The sequence below is a fragment of the Sphaerodactylus townsendi genome, linkage group LG13 (genome assembly GCF_021028975.2).
Source record: "Sphaerodactylus townsendi isolate TG3544 linkage group LG13, MPM_Stown_v2.3, whole genome shotgun sequence".
Taxonomy (NCBI): domain Eukaryota; kingdom Metazoa; phylum Chordata; class Lepidosauria; order Squamata; family Sphaerodactylidae; genus Sphaerodactylus; species Sphaerodactylus townsendi.
The window spans coordinates 30002120-30023625 of record NC_059437.1 but is presented as its reverse complement, the minus strand read 5'-3'; the positions used below and the strand labels follow the sequence as shown (position 1 = coordinate 30023625).

The following is a 21506-nucleotide window of genomic DNA, read 5'->3' as shown; positions in this document are numbered from 1 at the left end:
AGCAGTTCAAGCATGAATTCACTGGAGAGGGAAACCTCAACCTCCTAGGTCCGTGGTGGCGAACCTTTGGCACTCCAGATGTTGTGGACTACAATTCCCCACATCCAGCCCTGCCAATTATGGCCATGCACTGGCGAAAGGGGGGCTGATGGAAGGTGTAGATCCACGTCCCTGAAGTGAAGGTTATCTCCTGTCTAGAGTGTAATGAGAGGATAATAATGCAGGCCTTCTTGACAGAAATGTTGTGAAATTATTGAGAATTTATGCAAAATGTTTTCAAACTGAAAGTTCTGTATTGAAATGTCCTGTTATTTTGCATAATAGATCAAAATTTAGTAGGGTTTTTTTGGTCTGATGTGACCAAAAGAAGGGTTGCTGTGGCAGAGGAGACCTGGGTGAGAGATCTGTTCATACATATAGAAGTTTTCCATTACTGAGACTACACTAAATTTTGCTCCAACTTGTCTTAACTGCATCTTCCCCTTCCTCCCCACCTTATTTATATACAATACTATTTGCTGCTCTCTTTCCCCCCCTCATAGTTTTTTTCATATCACTGCAAGAATGGTTTGAAAATTTTTTAGGACAAACTTGGAAGAAAAACCAGTCAAAGGACACTGGAAATAATGATGTGTGTGCGCACGCGCATATTTAAGACGAAACAATTCATTATCTATATTTAAAGTGCATTTAATTCCCTCCCCTTTTGTGACTGTCAATAAAATGGAATTATCAAGAAGGATGGCCATTATTTGTATAATCTTAGATCATTCAGTGCATCATAGTGGATTCTCAGATTTTTAAATATCTAGGTCTCATTATACACTCACCAGCCGATCTAAGCTCGTGCCAGCTGCTGTTGTTGGTCGCTCCTCTGGGTTGTACGGCCTAAAACGAGCACTGAAGCTACTTTCTGAGATAGAGCGAGATGCCCGACTTTGCACGAGCATTTTGGGCTGCCCACATCCTTGGAAAACCTGAGTTAATGGAATGCAGCAGTTTTAGAATAGAGATTCTGAACCACACAATTTATATTAATTTCACAGTCCTATTTTACACACCGAGGAGGAGTTATTTTATTAGAATCATACAATATTAGCAGCTCCCAATTCTGCTTTTGGGGCCCTGTCAACCAGATCCCCCCAAACACCGAATGAAATATAATAATCGGATCACAACCTGCCAGTTCTTTTTTTCTTACTACCCACAAGTGGTCAGTTCTCATTCTTGGCCCACAGAAAGCAGAATTTATTCCCAGAATTACTATAGTATTTTGCATCCAAAAGTGCTAGCATCAAATGGTTTGGTGGCCTGGCAACCAAACGCTAGGGATATATTTTCTAGCCAGACAGTCATATAGAGGAGCTTTTTCAATCTGCGTTGACTTCAATTCTTTGTGTGACACTCCCTCACCATACCTTCTGAGACACCTGCAGGCTGTTCTCTTGCATGTTCATAATGGCATCGGAGATCTTCACATCAATTGGGTCCATGACTGACTCTATGTTGAAGGGACCCTCCAGCCTTTCAGCCACCATCAGCATGGAGTCTACATAGAAAACAAGAGGGGAAGATGGTTTAGTGCTCAAACTCAATGGAGGTAAACAGCACAAGCTCAAATTAGCATTAACAAGTCTGCCTACCCTCTCCAACACACTACCCTGCTGCCTACCCTCTCCAACACACTAAAGATATCCAATGAGCATGGAGAAGTACTGTCTCACTCCTGTTATATCCAGTCTCTGCCTTCCACTTTCTACAGTCCTAGCAAGGCTATTGCAGAGTGTCTGGAGTTTTGTAATCATGCAAATAGGTTCTGGTAGAAGGAGGCTACTAATATCACTGAAGAACTAAAGCACCTGCTTTCTCTGCCAACTTGCTGTGCTTTTCCACACTGCAGACCCTTGGAGGGGACAGGTATGTGGGGTGTGTGTGTATGTGTCACAGCTTCCACCTATTTTCTCCAGGTGTGCAGCAGTGCCTCTTCTGTCTGCACTGATAAAGTAGATTAGGAAGAAAAAGCACGTTACTTAGGGAGATATCCTGTGACTCCAGACGCCAGAGGAAAAGTCTGGACTGTTGCGTCTTAGACAGCATTCTGTCTCACACCAGCACTTCCACCCACACCTATGGGTGTCCTGTTCCTGTTATTCTATGCTTCCCTCCGTTCCTGAATTCTATGCCTGAGGGAAAGATTCCAGATTCTTCAAACTGCACCCTCCCCTGAAATTTTACAATGAGAACCAATTATCTAAAATAAATAAGTCCATCTGCCTTGAATGCATCATTTATCCATTGTTTCCAGTTTTCTTGTTAAAAAAATAGCAAAACACACAAGCACCTTTCCTACTCTCTTATTCTCTGTGACCAGATTTGTAGCCTGTCCTGGAAGACTCAGGACAGGAACCATCCAGGAACTACCCTCCAGCCTTTTAAAGTGTTTGGTATGTCCTCCGAGGCTTTGCATTAATAGTTAGAAGCCCCCCCTCCTCCACTGATGGTTTGCAAAAAGATTCTTTGACCCTATGAAAAACAGACATTGCATGAGAGAAGGCCACTCCTTTAAGCTGGCCCAGCAAGCTAAAACCCTACTGAAAGCAAGAGGAAGCAGTGTGCTGTGCGCAAATATACACTATGCCAATCCTAAATCCATGACTCAAGCAGGCCAGGAATGGCTGCAAATAGACCTCTGTTCAACACACAGTGTGCCAAGGAACAAACCCACCACGATGAAGTCTGAGACGGTGCTGTGGCCAGCTCTATAAAGCTCAGTTTTCAATCTTTTGAGTAATGATTGTGACTGTGAATATCCCTCATTGAATTGGGGAAGGGGGAGGGAATGCTTTTGATGTGCCAGCAAAATGGAAGCATTCGCAACGAAGCGGAGCGTGACTTAGATAGACATCCAAAAGTTCTCAAGGGGGGGGGGGGGGGTGCAAGTTTTTTTTAAAAAAAGGTAATTCCCCACAGTAGTCAAGAAATAACTTATGTTTTTTTTAAAAAAACTCCTGTCTCTCATACACACTAACTTAACAAGGACATACTTCTTGTACTGAGTTTTTAAAAGGAGGAATATTGTCGTCGTTCCCAGGAAACAGGAAAAGCTTCCTATTAATAAAATGTTTTCACAAAACACTGGAACCAGACACACTTTTATCTGGCATCTTCCCAAAGCCTCCAAGCTGGGCTGTCCATTCACAAGCTCATGGGAATGCTGTGTGAATTGGGACTTTTGCTGCTTGCAATGCCATGGCATCACACCAATGGCCGCTCAGGAATGCAAGCTTCGTTCTGACTGGCAAAAGAGAGCGAGAGAAGCACAGGCTGCCAGAGTATTAAAGATAAGCCAATCCACTGTTTGCTTCAGAGAATATATTTAGCTGGAAACCCTTTAGAGGTGGCAGATACCAGCACAGGAGTACAGAGGAGAAATCAAACCTGATTACCCAAATAACAAAAAGCCAAAAGGTCATTCATTCAGTCAGGATTTTTGCTTATTAAAAAGGAAGCATGAAGAGCAAAGATAGGAAAGAAGTTGATATCGCAGAGCAGCAAAGAGCTGACCAGCTTCTTCCTCCTGCAAATCATGAGAAACCATCAATCCCCCTTGGCGGCAGCACTTGACATTTAATAGGCTGCTCCAAGTTCAAGGCAATGATGCTTCTGGGGAGGGGCCACTAAACTGAGGAGGCGGGTAGGTGAGGGAAGTCAAGATGCTTCAGGCCTCCACTTACAACTACTTGGAAAAGTGATGCTGCTACATGTGTATTTACCCAAGGGAACTGTACATTCCCTCCCCTGCCCTCAGTCATCAAGATCTTCTCCTTTCTTTGTTTCAGGAAATCTGTTGAGAAAAAGGAATTGACCAAGGCTATGGAATGGGCTCCCAAGGAGACCTAGCAAGTTCCTTCTCTGCTGAATTGGGGACATTTAGTAAAGAATATTGACTGCCCCATCAGACATTTGGTGAATGTAGGCAGCTTACAAGGCTGCCTCAGCCCAAGTCAGACCATGCGTCTATCTGACTTCTTACTGTCAGCCCTGACCAGCAGTGACTTTCCAGGGTCTCAAGCAGATAAGTTCCCAGTCTTGCTACCTGAGATATTTTATCTGGAATTGTGAGGGATAAAAGCTGGGTGCGTCTGCATTCAGAGCATGTGCTCTACCATTGAGTGATAAGCTTGTACCCATCATATTAAGCATGTGGGCAGAATCAAGTATGCTTAATTTTGCAATGTTTATTTGGTTTGCAGGAATGTGGTTCTCAACACAAACATTTTACAGTGATCCAAAGCACAGAGACAGGAATGCAAACCCTTCCCCAACATCCATGCTGGCCATTCATTAAACTCCTACCTCTTCACTTCTAAAAGGAAGTTTTGACAACTTCCAGGCAAGAGTTAATGCAGGGGATCTTGCCTCTTTTTGGAAACGAATCTCTAATGGGGCAAGGGCAGTTGCACAGTCCATGTGCGCAGAGACTACTATTCCCCTTTGTCACCATCTTTGAAGAGTTACTTCTCTTGCTTCACTTCCCCCCGTGTGAAGGCTCCTGGATACTCGTCTCATTTTTCCTCTTGAGCCATTGTGAGGGCTTGCACAGCCTCCTACAATTAGCAGATTGTCCTGTTTGATCTGATCCCCTGGCATCTTGCCTTCTCCAAGATGCTCCCTCCCCCCTTTTCTGCTACAACTCTTTCTGTTCCCAGCTATTTTTATTTCAATCCTGGATGAATTAGCCAGTGTTTTCACATCCCTTTTTTTTTTGGTGCAAAAAATGTGTTTCTAAGAGTTTCTGCAAGCACTAGTACTGGCACTGGGGAATACATTAAAAAGGGTCTGGAAAATCCTATGGATTCATAGCTAGAGTGGCTTTTTAAACAACCGCACAAAAATTAGTAGCCAGGAAAAAAGAGGGTTACAAACTTGCCCATTCACACATAAAATGTTAGTAACTTGTGTCTCGTTGAAGGTCTGAGAAAGCTAAAGAGAGTGTACCAACTCTTTAACAAAAACATAATCTGTTCACCTAGATCAGTGTTTTCCAACCTTTTCGACGTCACGGTACCCTTGACCTCACTCTTCATATCTCATGGTACCCCTGCCATCCCCCACCTTCCCCTCCCAGTTCCCCTGCTTGCCACCCCCCACCTTCCGCTCCTAGGGTGAAGGGAAGCCCGGGGGCGGGGGGGAGTGGCTGCTGACCTTGCAGCAGGCCCTGCCCCCTGGGCCAGCTCTATATCCTTGCTGGTGCTGGTGGGAGACACCGCAAAAGTGAGGGGGGCCGGTAGCATTGCCGCGTTACCCCTGGGACATGCTCATGGCACTCCAGGGTACCATGGAACCCTGGTTGGGAATCACTTCATTAGATATTAATGCTACTCGCTGCAGATGACCAGTTGAAGACCTAGTTAGAATCCTGTTTAAAGATTTCCCCCTCAAAACCTGGGAACAATAATTCTGCGAAGGAAATAAAGTGAAAGTACAATACATACACAGAAATTTTCACAGCTCTTTAGAACAGATTTCCCTGAGGGTGCTACATGAGCTCTCTTGCCTTCTTCCCCAAGAAGAGTTCAGCCATTTGATTCCTGATGCAGACATTCTTATTGCCTCACCATACAGTAGTAGAAACATTCAAGTAACCTCAGCCAGTATCAACATAATGTCCTTCAATTAGGACTCTAAAATCTGTTCCCTGAAATGGGCTGCTTTTTCTTGACTAATGACAGGGTTGGCTCTGTGTCTAGGTGAGAAAACAAGAGCTCCAAAAGGGCAGGTTTAATTGTCACTATTCCCCTTGGTACTATGGGTTGTATTGTTTGGCAAACATGCCAAAGAATGCATATTAGAGGCGTTTAGTCCCCTCAGACAAATAGACATTATAGACATTCAGTCCCCTCACAAAACTATAATTCCCAGCATTCTTTGCAGGAAAAGCCTGCAAAAGAGGGCTGTAGAGGGTTGACCTCTACAAAGATGCATTACAAACAAACATGCAAGAGGGAGAAGCCATGGTTTAGTGGTACAGCCCCTGCTTTGCACACTGAAGGTCCTCAGTTCAATCCCTGCTTTGGATACAGAAGTTTCAAATACTGGTTCAATCCCCCACGTCCCCTGTAGATCTCAGGAAGCAGATTGCTGTAGCAATGCAGACATTTATCCTACACTCACCTAGCCTTACAAATGCCTCAGAGATCTAATGACAATCAGCACAGAAAATAGGTAGACAAACAGTCTAACTTGGCTTATGAAGCTGATATGCTCAATCCTTTATGAAAGAGAGATGCAACCCAAAATTCTAAGTTTGCAATCATTTTCCCTGTGAAATCTTAATTCTCCCAGTTATTCCTTTAGGAATTACACTCAACCTGCATGATGAAGTTGTTTTTATTGCAACAAACAAAACAAATCCATTCAGAAATGTCTGCGATGTCCATCTTCTTGTTTTCTTTTAGTCACACGCAAAAAATGGAATCTTTAGACAGAGAGACAGGGCCCCGCCCACTCACTCACCTATGAAATTGTTCCACTCTGTGTCCAGTTCTCCTTGATTGGCCAGACAGCCCCTCATGACATTGAAGCAGTAGTTGTAGCACGGCTTCACAGCAACTAAACCGCGGCAGTAGGGACAGTACATCATCTTCAGCAATGCGTGAACCCCCTGCGGTGTTGGGTTAACCTTTGAGAAGAACAAAGCAAGGAAGAGTGACAAGAGGATCGCACACATCCTAAGTTAGTCCCTAAATACACGAGGATCTCCATATATACTCAGAGTTTCTATGTATTTTATGTAGAGATGTACAATTATCAGAAATGTTTAAGTCATGAAAAAGACCTGCTCCCAAAGCCCTGGGGAAATAAACCCCTGAAATTCAAGGGGGAGGGGGAATGAAACTTATGAAATACTCACCTTCTTCTCAAACCTAAACTCATTTTATTGGTATTTGAAACTTAGTTGTACAACATATTTATGAAATGCAACAGAAAAAAATGACAGGCAGCCCCATCCAAAGCCAGGGGTGGAGGAATGCAAACCAATGTGGTGCTGCTCTGCTGCGCCTAATAGGGCAGTGATGGTGAACCTTTTCGAGACCGAGTGCCCAAATTTCAACCCAAAACCCACTTATTTATCGCAAAGTGTCAGCATGGCAAAAATGGTTGGCTCTGAGGCATGCATTACTCGGGAGTAAGCTTGGTGAAGCAACCTTGTGCAATGCTTCAAATGGGTGAATCATGACCCTAGGAGGGTTTACTCAGAAGCAAGCCCCATTGCCAGCAACTGAGCTTACTCCCAGGTAAAGGATCGTGCCCAGGCCAACCTAGATGTGTGTGTGTGTATGGGGGGTGATTTTCCACCCCCCCACATGATGAACTCTGTGCACGCGTGCCCACAGAAAGGGCTCTGAGTGCCACCTCTGGCACCCGTGCCATAGGTTCGCCACCACTGTAATAGGGCTTCCCAGCAGCACAGAAAACTCAGAAAAGCCCCCAAATTCCCCTGCCACTGGAAAGTCCCACAGGGCATTCCAAATATATGCCATCAAAAGGTTAGCATAAGTCCAAGGGCCAGTGCACTGCGCCCCTGGCCCTAACCTCCTCGAGGGAGCCGACTAATGTGGGCTCAGCATGTCTGCCCTCCTCTCCCCCCCTCCCCCAGTGTCCAAGTGAGATGCCAGCGCAGTCCCACCACACTCTGAACTTCCAGGGTTTGCAGTGTTTGGACTGCAGGATGGGTGGCTGCTGGCACATCTGCCCCCTCCGCCAGGTAGAAGGGGAGGGCAAACACATTGGTGCGTGGCCACACTGTTCCCTAGAGCCCTTTCGGCCCTTTCAGATCTCTCTTAGTCTCACGCTTAAACCATGACATTTCCCCCTTCTTGGAATGAGTTACAAATCTCTTATTCCAAGTGTACACCTAAGTGCTTTTCAAAAGATCAGCATTTGTGCTCATCTTGTCTATAAAATTGCACTGGTTCAAGTTACTATGAGCGACATCTAATCCTGGGGGGTGGGGGGCGCCACCTAAACCTGCAATCAGGAAAATTCCATTATTTCTGTTATTTTGCAAATTCTCTCTCTCTTTTTAAAATGATTTATTCACATTTTAACAGTCATGGGAAGGGGCAAACCAAGGCACTGAAAATACAATTCTGTTTCCCCTATGGCTCCTAGGATTACAGCTAACATGGGTGTGTGTATATTAAGTACAGTCAAGCTGTTTCTGACTTGCGGCAACTCCATGAATTAATGACCTCTAAAGTGTCCTGTTGTTACTTAGGTCTTTCACAGTGAGAACCATGCTTCCTTTATTGTGTCAATCCATCTCACGCTGGGTCTGCCTCTTTTCCTGCTATCTTCAACTTTTCCTAGCGTCATTGCAGGTTCTTCTTCAAAAGATTCTTCTTTGAAGGTATCTGTCATACTTTCATCTCTTCTGTATAGTTCTATCTGGAGTCTTCCTCCCTGGACTTTCCTGGCTCTGACAGCGGCTATAGGACAACGCAGAAGGGCCTCTTACCTTTTTGGCCCACGGTCAGGGAAAATGGCCACAGCAAGAACACTGCCCCAGAGGCAGCAGACAGACAGAAATAGAGCAAGAGACAAGCTACGGGGGAGGTCGATTAGTCTGGAGCCAGCCCACCCATACTACAAGGCAGCCAGACTGACCTGGACGAAAGACAGCAGCAAAGACCACCTGCAGCTAGCCTGTCAGAGCAGAAGCAGCCTGAGGATGATCTAACAAGGCAGCAGGTGGAGCCAGTCAAAAGTGAGGTAGTGGGTTCGGCTGGACAACAGATTGCTGGAACAAAGGCCTCCTAAGGTGCAGCATACACTGGAGGGCCACCAGCTGGTCCACCAGTTGGTCACTGGGCCTTGGCGCATATCCTGCTCATTTCTCTCTGATACAAGAGGAAGGGACTTTGAATAGGGTTGCCCAGGAAGGGCTTGGCTCAGGGGTCAAGCCCAACGGTATGCCCTGGGATGGGGAGAAGGGATTTAAAGTTCAGGGGTCTGGAGGACTGGAGAGGAGAGAACTGTTGGACTGCAGACCAACAAAGGGTCAGATAACAAAGAGTTACCAGGCAGGCAGTCTGAGGAGCTTCTCCCAGTCGCAATCTACTTTGAGGCCCCGTGAAAGGCCCATGTGCCTAGGTCAGGGATGACAGAAGCTCCAGGGACAGCAGGCCCAAGATAAGAGGCCCAGCACCCTCAGGAGTGATGGTTCTTCAGTGTATTATTCCCACCTTTTGTTTATTTTATCCTGTTCAGTCAATATTTTTCATGCTGATCTTTCAGCATGCCTAACAGTGCTTTAAATTTCCCCTTGATTTCTTGGACCTTGTGGGACAGACCTCTTGTTCATCCTTTTTTGTTTTCTCTTCTATTTCTTTGCAGTGATTATAATAGTTCTCTTTGTCTCTAAGTGCCAACTGCTGGAATATTGCATTTAGATGTCTGAATCCATTTCTGTTACCTTTTACTTTTGCTTTTATCTATCTTTAGCATATTAAATAATTTCCTCAGTCATCCGTCAAGATTTTTCATTTCTTTTGGCTACAGGAGTAATATTTGTGCATTCTTCTTTAATATATCTGGTTTCAATCCATAGTTCTTCCAGTTCATGTTCACTTGAACTAACAGTGCAATCCTAAGAAGAGCTACTTCAGCCTGAGTCCATTTATTTCAATGGGCTTAGACTAAAGTAATTCTTTTTGGATTGCACTGTCAGTAATGCAAATATCTTGACACTCTTCTGGAATGTTGTTTAAATTGTAATTTGACACTATGAATATTTTGGTGTTTTTCTGTAGCTTTATTCTAATTTTTGACATTAACAAATCATGGTCCTTACCACAATTAGCTTGTTTTAGCAAAGAGAATAGAGCTTCTCTATCTTCTGTTTCTGATAATGTAATCTATTTGATTTCTGTATGTTTGCATACACAAATGTCTGTTGGGTTGCCTGAAATGTGTTCACAATGAACACAATTTTGTCTTCGCAGAATTCTATGAGTTGCTCTGATTGTGTCTGTCAAACATCTTTACACTTTCCTTCTGCATCCAGTCACATCAACAACTGAGCATCCTTTTGGCTTTAATCCAGTTGCAGCATTTAAAATAGCCCGATTCCTATTTGTTCTCCTCTCCTCCACAGTAGATGATTTGAGTGCTATCCGACCTGGGGATTCTGTCTTCCAGCAATAGATTCTTTTTTTGGTCTTGTTTTATAGGGTTTTCAAAGTATAAGATAGCGCAAGTGGTTTACTACTGCCTTCTTCTCTGCAGTACTAAGGCAGGGTAGCCACTGCTCCGTCAGTGTCACCTTCCACTACTACAGTTGCCCAGAAGCTATCCTTCAAGGATTTCTCACTTCCATCACCACTGTAACTGTCTGTTCGCTTCTACTAATGTGGCTGCTGCTTCCCAAAGAGGGTGGACGCATTTCAGCTGTGATAATTCCATCTTGAGTGACTCAGCTAGGAGTTTAGCCTCTTGACAGAGTCTAAATTTATGGTATTGTTCTCAGCTTTGATGACAAACACAAACCTTATCACATTAAGGTGTGAATCCAAAAGGGAACAGGGCTACAAACATGCTTTCTTTTTTTCAAAAAGAAAGAAAATGGAGAAACTGAAGACTCTATACGACATCCTGTATTTTAGGAAAGAATGGCACACAGACAGTTCAGGTTCTGCATTTCAGCATGTCTCAATATCATTTGTGAGAGTATGTTGGCTTTTCAGGTGTAGTGTAGCAAACAGATAAAGAAAATACAGGCAGGAGGAGAAAGAGCCCCCAAAAGACAAAGCTGTTTTGAACACCGTTGTGCCAAATATTGTTCCATTTTGATTTTTAGACTGGAAGTTGTGCTGGTGAATATTTTTCAAGCCTCGCCTCAAAAGTTCGCCTTTTGACAATCCAGTCTCGTTGCTTTCCTTAACTGTTGCTGCTTTGGCACCAATCTTTTCTCTTCCTTCTACTTCCTCCATCAGTTTCAGATGATGGCACAACAGCATGTAGCCAACCAGGCTTGGCAATGTGATGACATCACTGTGTTAGTGGAATGCTTCTTGGGGAAGCCAACGCTGTTGACCCCTTTCAAAGCAATCACCCAAAAATCGATGGAAGGGGTAGGGGGGACACGTTTCAGTACTGCCAGAAGTGGACATGGAATCTGGAACAAAACCTTTTAGGCTCTGGCCTAATTTTGAACGACACATCATTTGTGCCATATGTTCTTCATTACACAGAAATTTCTGAATTGCAAAATATCAAGTTGCACTCCTCCCTGAGTCACTTTGAGATCTGGCTTATACATCCCCTCCCCCTTTCTTCTTTTTTTAATAAAATGCCCTCGAGGTTTGGGCAGGAAATGTTCATGTTTGGCAGCAATTTAAACCCGTTGATTTTAATGTCTGTCAAGGGTTCAATAATAGCCTGAATCCCAACCCCACCTTGTGCAATTTTCTAAGAGGAAATAAGGGAGGGAAATATATAGGAAATAGGGAAATTAATCAAGAAATTACAAAGAGGTATGAAAGACCACTAAAAAAAGTCACACTAATTGAAAAGGGGGGGAGGGGAAGAAATGAAAAACTGCAGATTAAATAAATTTCACCAATGTTTGCAGACTACCTATGATTCGCTAAGATTTAATTCACTTGGCACATAATGGCTTGTGATTTTTAATTAATCTAACTATATGTATAGCTCAGCTATCCCAAGGGTCTACGAATGCGTTCCCAGATTTCTCTTCGTTCAACATTATCTCCTGTCAACATTATAAAGCAGTGAACATTTCTTTGTGCTCTCCACCTGTGCCTTCAACAGCTGGGTGGCCTAACACCAGCTGAGAAGCTGCAAGTAGCCTATGATGTCCTGCCAGCAATTACAGTCTTGTCTCTTCCATTGGCCTTAAGCAAGCTAGTGTGGTGTTAGAAATGTGCATGCTGGGCTTGGACCTTAGGCACCTGGGTTCCATCCCTTTTTCAGTCATCAGTCTCACTGAATATTCACAGAATGGTCCAACTTGTACCTTAGCCATACAAGCACATCCATGATCTCAGACTAGGTTCCATGTGTGTCTGTATTAACTGACATGAGATTGGCAGGTATGCTGAGCAGCGCCTTTTGAGCCCCCTTCCCCCAGTCTGTGGAATTCCACGCCCCAGGAAGTATATTAGAGTCCCTCTGTCTTGAGAGTCCAGAAATCTGCCAAAATACTTTATTCTAGAAAGCATTTGGTGTTTCCATTACCCTAATGCTTTTTAACCTGGGTATTTTTCTGGACCCTCTGGCTTCAAGGATCTGTTTGGATGAAAATGGGCAAGACCAGCTAGAATAGGATTTTCAGCAGAAGAACCAAAATTAGCTCAGTAGATGCTAGGTAATGCAGGTCAAATCAGACATGATGACAGGAGATTTGTGAACGGAATTCCTGATTCAGCCCAATACAGCATCAAAGGGAAGGATTAAACCTTTTCCCAAGCATTTTTTTTTAAATGTCAATCACACTCATTTGGATATTTGCCCACAAGAAAAACATACATGCACCACATGAGTATTTCTTCTCTGACACGGGACTATTTGCCCACAAGAAAAACATATATGCACTATATGAGCATTTATTCTCTGATATGGGATAACTAAAAGCTGAGAGTGAGGGAGCTGTGAAGTCTGTGAAACAGGCAAGGAGGAGGGTAGAACCCCCTCTCCTCATCCCTGATTAGGGGTCCTCTTCAGCTCTTTACATTTTAAAAAACAGCAAGACCCTTGGCTTACAGATCTCTGAACCAGGTATGTGGTAAACAAATCTTCCCACACTGCCTTTTAATAGCTGTTGAATTCTTCAGTCTACAAAGCCAGCTGAATTTGTTTATACCAGCCTGCTCCCCACCAAGATATTTTTTTAATATGCAATCATCTTAAGAGAATCATCCAAACAGTCACTTCCTACATTACACAATTTGAGTTCAATTACAGCCCAATCTTGCCTGCGAGAACAAGGGCCTTTAATCCCCTCCACACATCATGCTGCAAATCATTCCCAAGTGTTCCAAGCAAAGACAATGGAAATCGGAATTCAAAACGGACTCATGAAATCAAGGTATGGAAAACAGACCACAGCCAACATGTAAACATGCTCAGGAAAGGAACCAAGTAACCTAATCAAGAGAGATGCTTTCTGCCCCAAAGGGGGAAAAATGCTGGATCAGGAGTGTGATGTTCACAACACAATTTCATAGAGATCTGAATCTACAGCAAATACACCCAGGATTTGCCAGAGGAAAAAGGAGTTTTGTTTATTCCTTCCAAAGAGAGAAGGAAGTGAACTATTGAGTTGCCTTTCTCCTATATAGAAGACTAGTTGAAAGATTGTTTTATAAAGTATTTTGCTTTCTTATGTTTTAAACTTTTTCTGTTGGGAAACTTACATGAGAGTCCATCCACACACACCACCCCCAGTGAAATTTCTGATGGGAAGGGTGGGGGCAGATATTTTTGACCCACTGCAGACTGTCTATGGATCTGGGACATGTATAAATCCCCTGCTCAGCCATCAATGTTTGCTGGGGGGTCCTTGGGTCTGTCACCCTCTCAGCATAAACTACTTTATAGAGTTGTTTTGGGGATAAAAAGAAGTAGGGGAGAAGGATACTATAAGCCACTTTAGTCGCTACTGGAGAGAAAAGCAAGATATAAATATCTAAATTAAATAAACAAATAGGAATGCTTTTTACCTCAAGCTCTTAACCACTGAGGTTCAAAAATGGTATTCTTTCCTCCTTTCCCCCTAAAAAATTCACCACTTTTGTGATGTCAATCATTTTCCTTGGGGTATTTGCCCAAAAGAAAACCCTTTTCAAGCTAACTAAGGAGTAATACTAGGCTGGCATGGACATTAATGTCTGATTTTAAACCTGAATTTTCAATCATGGTTAAAAGCAAGTTTACGAAGGGTAGCTTGAGCTAATCAGGCATGAAGGGGAGAGTAGGTCAAGAAAACTGCTCGGTAGTATATTGGGCCAAGCCAGAAGCTACACAAAATCAGTGATGGTCAGGCATTGCTTAAATTTACCCTAGAAGAATGAGTGCATGTTTTTGTGTGTGCAGTTTGTAAGGTAAGCTGAGCAAAGAAGAAAGGGGGAAATGGATAAAAGGTTGGTTTTCCTTCTCCTTTACCCCCACAGGAAAAAAAGACCAATAAGGGTAAGGAAGCTAGAAGAGAAGCAGAGGGCAAAGCCAGTGTGGAGAATATTTGATGATGAAGACCAGTGTTTGTTTAGCCTACTTTAATAGAACTGATAGTGGTTCTCCGGAACCCCAGTGCCATGGGCCACGCTGGTTTACTGTGGAAAGATGAGTCCTCGGAGGAAGAGGAGGGCAGCCCATACCCAAGGCCTGCCTTGGCAGACCTTCCCTAAGAGTCTGGTGTCTCGGGGTTCTCAACTGCAGAGAAATGCCCTATTAATTATATAAGACTGCAGTGAAACTAGAGCCAGTGTGGGATCAATGTGTCTGCAGCCTTGCTGAATGTCCCACCAGTTGCCCAACCTGCTTGAGACTGATTTGTCGAACCTTTCAACCTGACCCTTGGGCTGCTTTCAGACTCTGCCTTTGGAATATGTGCTTTGATCCAAAACTGAGACTTTGGACTGCCTTCTGATCCTGAATTTGGATTGAGTTACTGGACTCTGGATCTGACATTGGATTGTGACCTGAGCATTGCTGGTGTAAGACCCTGTGGTTGCTGGAACTTGCCTCCGCCGTGGTGGCCAGGACATTCAGAGAAAGGTCTTCCCCAAAATCTGCTCCTGGAATTGCACTTAAGCCAAGTAAAGGCTTAACCACTGAGCCCCCTCCCCAAATGCAGGGGTCGGAGAGCTGGACAAATCCTCACTCCTGCTGTCAAGCTCAATAAGTGAGTTTTGGGCCAGACACACTTGCAGTCTAACCAACCATATATGCTGCCTTGAGCTTTCTTGGAGGAAGGGCAGAATACAAATGGTAGAGGGATACATGGCAGGAACAACTGGAGACCACCATCATCCATGGCACCCTGAATGAAAAAGGGAGACTCAGACACTTGAAAGTTTGAAACACAAGAGTTCAGGGGATGAGGAAAGAATACCAGTTGTACAAGACTAGAGCAAATCCTTATTTTTCTTTTTAAGATCAGAATAACTTTAGATGGCTTTGGCTATACACAAGATAAGCCCTGGGTTTCATCTTCTGAAGCCAACCCATGATTCCTCTAGGGCCGGCTCTTATGCCAGAATTAGAATTCACATTGGTGCAGCTATAACACTCCTCACTTTGGTTAGTTCCAAAATAAGAACAAAGGGTGAAAACAACATAAGAAATAGTGGAGTGGAAAGGGTCCTAAGTTTGTTACTTCTGTGTCACCTTAATAGATTCTATGAAATAGTTTCTGGAATAGATTCTATGGCTGGGGCACACCAGCAGATAAGGGGAAAGACCAGCATTTTATGATAGCATCTTATGCAACTATCTGCATATGTGAGTTACAAGATTTTTGTAAAAAAAGAAAGAGCTCGAAAACGCATCCAACATTTTTTATCATTTTATCCAAGAGCCTGCTGCGACAAGCAAAATGCATGGTTTTACTTAGGAACAACAAGAATCTACCACCACAGGCCATACACCACAGGCCACACTCAAAGCCTACATACTTGCTACCTGTAGTACTCCTAGAGGGGAAAGTTTATAATGCAAAACAATGATATTTAAACTCACCGCTGAAACTCTGCCGATGACATCTCTTGCTGCTGCCAGGCCTTGTGCAAAGGTGCGAGCTGCCACAAACGCTCGCGTCACCTGCAGTTTCAACTTCCGTGGAACGTCTCCAAATGGTTTCAGCTGCTCCGTGTATTTGCTCACACATTCCAGGTACTCATCAGAGAAATGGTACTGGGGGTTGACTAGGCGGAACATACGCTCCAGGAGACGGGCCCAGAAGTCATTGAGCATCTCCTCCAAGTTGACATTCCCGTCTGTGTAGTATCTCTTCAGCTCCACAAAGAGGTCCTTAAACATTTCTGAATTCTGCATGTACAGGAGGCCATAAGTCCTTACAAACATATCGTTCAAGGATTTTTCTGCATTTTCAAGAAGTTCTCTGAAGAATTCTGCAGAGGAAGAAAGGGGATGAAAGACAAAGACATTCAATGTAAGTAGGGCTGTGAAAATTTTTTAATGGCAGGTGCGATGGACAAGAGGCTATCCTGCTTCTGAAGGAAAAATCAACCACTCAGAGGAGCCGCTCCAGGATCCAACCACCTTTGACAAGGGGGATGAGATTTTGGAGGGAACACAGGAGAAGGGAGAGTTGAGTTCTGCCTCAGGGACAAGAGCAGGGACAGCTCAGGTCTGACTCATGAAAAATAAGAGCCAGAGTGAAGGGTAACTCTGCCTGGTAGTGTGACAGCATGGTTTAGCTCTGTCTCTGGGAGAGAAGAAAGTACCCAATGGTTAGGCCTGTCTCTGGTCATCAGCAAATCTTGTATAATTTAATCTGACTCAGGAAAAAGGGCAGGTGTGGGTGGTGTGGGTGGAATCCTGAGTTTGAGAGAAGATCCAACCTAGTGGCTAGTCAACGAAAGTCTGTTCATGCCTGAAAGCACTAGAAAAGTCTAACTACTCTCTGAAGTCATAATCAGTTGATTTTTTGTGCCTCAGCCAAGTTTCTACTTTGTGAACTCAAAGCCTACATACTTGCTACCTGTAGTACTCCTAGAGGGGAAAGTTTATAATGCAAAACAAATCTAGATCTCAGAAATGCAAGGAGGCTGTGTGAATCCCTTCAGTAGGAAAAAAAGGCTCGTCTCAGCAGGCCATCTAAAGTCTTACATTTGAGAAGACAGTTTCAATGGATGCTGGGCAACTGAAATGGACAGCTCTGCAAATTAAAAGCACAGGCACAGCTTTTTATATATTTCTTTTTGAAACCTTTTTTTAAACAAAAGCAACTTTCCTGTCTAACAGCTACCCAAGGCACACATAACTCTTAAACTTGAATGAGCCTTATGTCAGACATGCCTGAAAACCAGGGTTTGCTACCATGGTTTGCAAATCTAGATTAAATATTTTATGAACAGAGTACATGGCCCAATGCTGTCAGATTACAGTCCAACTAACTAGCCATCATGACTTGCAGCAGCTCCTCAGAGTCTCAGGGAGAGAAAGGTATTTTCCAACCCCTGCCCTCTGAGGTCCTTGACCTGGAGATGCCTGGAACAGAACTGAAAACCTTCTCTATACATCTACACTGAGGGAAAATGCCATTACTTTTGCTTATTATAATACCCTCCCGCCCCCTCCCCCCCAAAAAAAACACCCAACAACAACAGGCTCACATTTCAGACAGGATAGTATCCCTTTAAAGAATGTTAGCTTGTTTACAGGTAAATTTGAGGGGGTTGTTGTTTTAAATTCCGTCGTGCTATGATTGTGAAGATGGTGCAGTTTCAAGCAGAGGCGTACCGGGGATAAATGGTGCCCGGAGACAAAATGTCTTCCCCCCCCCCCCCCCCCCCGCCTGAGGGCAGGGCTCCACCCACCCACCCCGTCCCCCCACGCTACTGGCTAGTTCAGAAGACACTGCCGTCCCTGGCCTCGGAGAGCTGCTTTTATAAGCACTAAGGCCGGGAGTGTGGCTCAGGGGGAGGTCCATGCTCCCACCACACCCCTGGGCATGGCCATGCCTCCCAAAGCCCCACCCCAGCCTCAGTGCTTATAAAAGCAGCTCTCTGAGGTCGGGGACAGCAGAAGGGGCTGCCGACTGTTGGCTGGGAGCCCAGCTGGCAGCGAGGGGGAGTGGAGCTGGGTGCCCTCAACCCTGCCTATGACTATGATGACATGGGTGGGGTTGAGGGTGCTCAAAGCTGACAAGCCAGCAGGAAGTTGTGCTGCTCCATGGTCTTCGAGCGCCCTTGACCCAGCCCATGTCGTCATCGATATGGGCAGGAGAGGGTGCCTGGCTCCGCCCCCTCCTGCGGCCGTCTTCCTGGTCACGTGGGGGGGGGCGATTTTGTGCCCCCATGTGACCAGAAGAGTGGCGCCTGGAGACAAGGGGTACCCCTTGTCCCTGGGCAAATACACCACTGGTTTAAACAAAGGGTAAGGAAATTTTAAAGAAGAGTTAGCCATCTTCTTCAGCCTGAATCTTCCCTACCGAAGATGTCTGGGACTTAAGCTACCTCTGTTGTAGTATCAGTTCCCCCACCCCAACAAAAATTGGCCAGGGACACTTTGCCTCTGTCTGAAAATGTTGAGGCTCTGTTAAAGCTAAGGAGAACTCAGCCTGGCGACTCCCTGGAGAACAAGCTGCCTTGGGGAAAATCACACACGATGCAGATCTGAGCACTCTTCCAAAGTGAGATACAAATTTAACCAGTTTCAGTTTGCTTTTCCAGAGGCATATCCTATGTTCATAACACTTGGTATCTTAATATGCAAGTGTTTTCTACACTCAGCCTGTCCCTTTACAAACAGGTCTTGCCATTCAAGCATGTTCTCACACACATCCAGACACAGGAATAACGTGCAGCAGTTCATGCCTGGAAAAATGTAACACACAAACTAAAACCAAAAAGATGAAAAGGTTGGGGCGGAGGCACAGTGGTCCTGGCTATGTGTTCAGAAGGGACTGGGAGTGTCCTGCTCAGAAGACCTAAAGAAAACATGACATGAAACATTAATACTATAATAACCCAGAAAGTGTTTAATATGGGACATCTGTAACATAAAGCATTATGCTTTTATCCCAGAAGTATTTGCAAAATTACCTACTCCTATCCATTTTGTAAGTAATTATTTTATGATTTAATATTACTCAAAATGGGGAAGGGTGGACGGCTTAGAGAAGGAAGGCTGAAAAACTTTGGAATGTGTGAACTTTATAACGTGTGATTCTGGCAGTTTCCTGCTCCACAGAATAAAAAGGTGGTATCTTGAAGGAATAAAAGCTCCCCCAAATATTATATCATGATAGACACTGAATATCTGGGATTCTGTCCTGTGCCTTTTCTGTGACTCATGTTCAATAAATACATTTTTAATAAACCAAACCTCTGTGCTGAAACCCTCAAAGGAGGCACTGTTTAGACTCAAAAGTTGTTAGAAGCCTTAGTGAAAAAAGTCCTTGGACCGGTTTGAATTTAAACCTTGTTAAAATGTATGAAGTATGTCGGAGTTCAAATTTTTTAAAGTCTTCAAAGTGGTCCAGTACAAACAAAGTCTAACTCAGAACATTTTCTGGGTAGAAAGAGAGGGGGGAAAGAGGGGGGAATCTAAATACATTCTTAGAGTGTTCCTTATTAACACAGTCCTGGGCTTGGCAGTTGACGCAGTCTCTTAGGGACCACGATCCCTCAAAAAGGCATTTGATTTTTTAAAAAAACCCTCCCCCTGGTCCAAGCTTCTGTCCAATATCAGCACTAACCTCTCCTTTCGTTCCCATGACTGGCATTTCCTGCTTGCAAAGATTTTTTCTTTTGGGTTCAGTATATACTATAGAGATTGGCTGGGTGGTATGGATTAATTTCTAATTCACTTAATCATTCTGAAAGCTCACTTCCTTTCTTTCTGCGCTTTTTTCCCCTAGACCCTTTAATAGGAAGGCCAAATAGGTTATGCCACTGAAAACATACCTTAAAAGACTGAATTGGTTTTGAAATGTTAAACACCTCCATCTCAAACCTGAAGAGCATGTGCAGGATTGTGTTAAGACAATGAATACCTGTCGGGGGGGGGGGGGGGTGCTATGTCTAGGTGATTGAGAAACATTCCCAGAAGCGTGCAACTGCTTAAAAAAACAAATTGGTGCTGCTAGAAAGATATATATAAGCAGCCTGTTGTATGTATCCACTGCCATCTGTGCATTCTTTCCTTGATCTTTACTTTATGGCATCACACGCTTTGTAGACAACTAGGCTTCACCTGGTACTCCTGTCCCATGGGAACTGTGTTACATCCGTTATCTTTTAGGCAAGGAGCCAGGTGGCCAACCTTGGGGCACCTTAGCTGGAAAGACTGTTTTTCACGAACTCTTGGGAAAACAGGATGGGAGTTCTCTAAGGAGGATAAAAGGGACTTTGAATGCCAGCTTTGTCAGAACTGGCTTTGCCAAGTGTGGTGCTTCAATGCCTATTCAATAAACACTACTGATCAATACTTCAGAATCCGTTTATTGGCTTACGGTCGTGAGCAGCTTGTGGCCACCATCTTCTGCCACTTCAGGCTTCTCCATGACACCCACCATTTGCAGAAGGTTCCCACAGACGTTTGCTCTACTCTGCCTGCTATTTCCGTGTATAAAGTACATGAATAAAGTTAGTTTTCACTGCTAATTCTGCACACATGTTGTCCCCCCCCCCTTTTTTCCCAATGAGGTGTCTTGTCAAAAAAAGAAGAAAAATGACATGCGTGAAAAATCAGCAGTGAAAATTAGCTTTATTTAATGGTGGGTGCAAGCTGCTCACAAACCAAAAGTGAGAACTGGGGGGGGGGGGGGGCAGGGAGTGGATGGAAGAACAGTTTTCCCTGAAAGCCTTTTTTCCCATGCTGTGTGGACAAAAAAAGCCAAAATGGTTTCTTTAAAAATGTATGCAAGACATCTATTTGTATTTTGCAGAATGGGCCACAGTTCTCAGATTATCATCTATTTAACATAAATTTTAAATTGCCTAAGTGGTCACTTTCGGCACCTGGCAACCCAATAGTATAGAATTTTGCAAAACAATCTGTTTATTGACACAATTTCAATACTCGTGCAAAAGGGAAGACTAAACTAAGTCGCACACACGAACTGCAGAATTTATTTCTATCCCTCATAAGGACATAAGAAAAGCTCGGCTAGATCAGACGAGTGGTTTATCTAGCACAGCATCTTGTCTCACGTAGGTTAACAGAATAACAACCAGTTATTCCAGAGGGTCACAAAAGTCAATGCCTGGGATTCAGGAGTTAATTGCCTCTAATTGTGGAACCTATCTTTAGTCACCCTGGCTAGTAGTTACTGATGGACCTATCTAGCCTGTTGATAATGCAAATCCTATTTACATGGACTCCGCTGGAGGTACCTGTGACTGTGTCATGACATTGCAGGAAAGGTCAAAGTAGAAAAAGGTTGCTTGTAATAGTTCACAGGATTAGGTGGGGTATGCAGGTCTTAAAATACAAACTTATCAGAAGGAAGAAAAACAAGCAATATCTGATGTTCAACAAATACCAAAAAGAGAAAGTGGTGACACCACACAATGTTTTTTCTCTCATGCATCGGTGTGCCTCCCCCATAGAATTAAGGTCTCTGTCTGGGAAGTGTTGGAAGACAAATATTTGACTAACTGATGACACAAACCAAAATACAGAATGCTGCTAGTCCACACTGTATGGTAATACTGCACTAGGCAGATTCAATAGGGCTATAAAGCCAACCTTATTGTACCATCTTGCTGAAAACATGGACTCATGGTAAGGCA

At 43.9% G+C, this 21506-nt stretch overlaps 1 protein-coding gene across 1 annotated transcript in view; it reads right to left on the bottom strand.

Moving 5' to 3' along the window:
- GPC4 (glypican 4) overlaps positions 1–21506 on the bottom strand; it is a 73609-nt gene that overhangs the window by 9231 nt on the left and 42872 nt on the right. The window contains exons 3-6 of the mRNA XM_048513985.1: positions 15763–16154; positions 6517–6682; positions 1419–1549; positions 831–977 (exon numbers count right to left, since the gene is read on the bottom strand). Of these exons, the coding sequence (XP_048369942.1) occupies positions 831–977; positions 1419–1549; positions 6517–6682; positions 15763–16154 (836 nt within the window). The remainder of the gene's footprint in view (positions 1–830; positions 978–1418; positions 1550–6516; positions 6683–15762; positions 16155–21506) is intronic.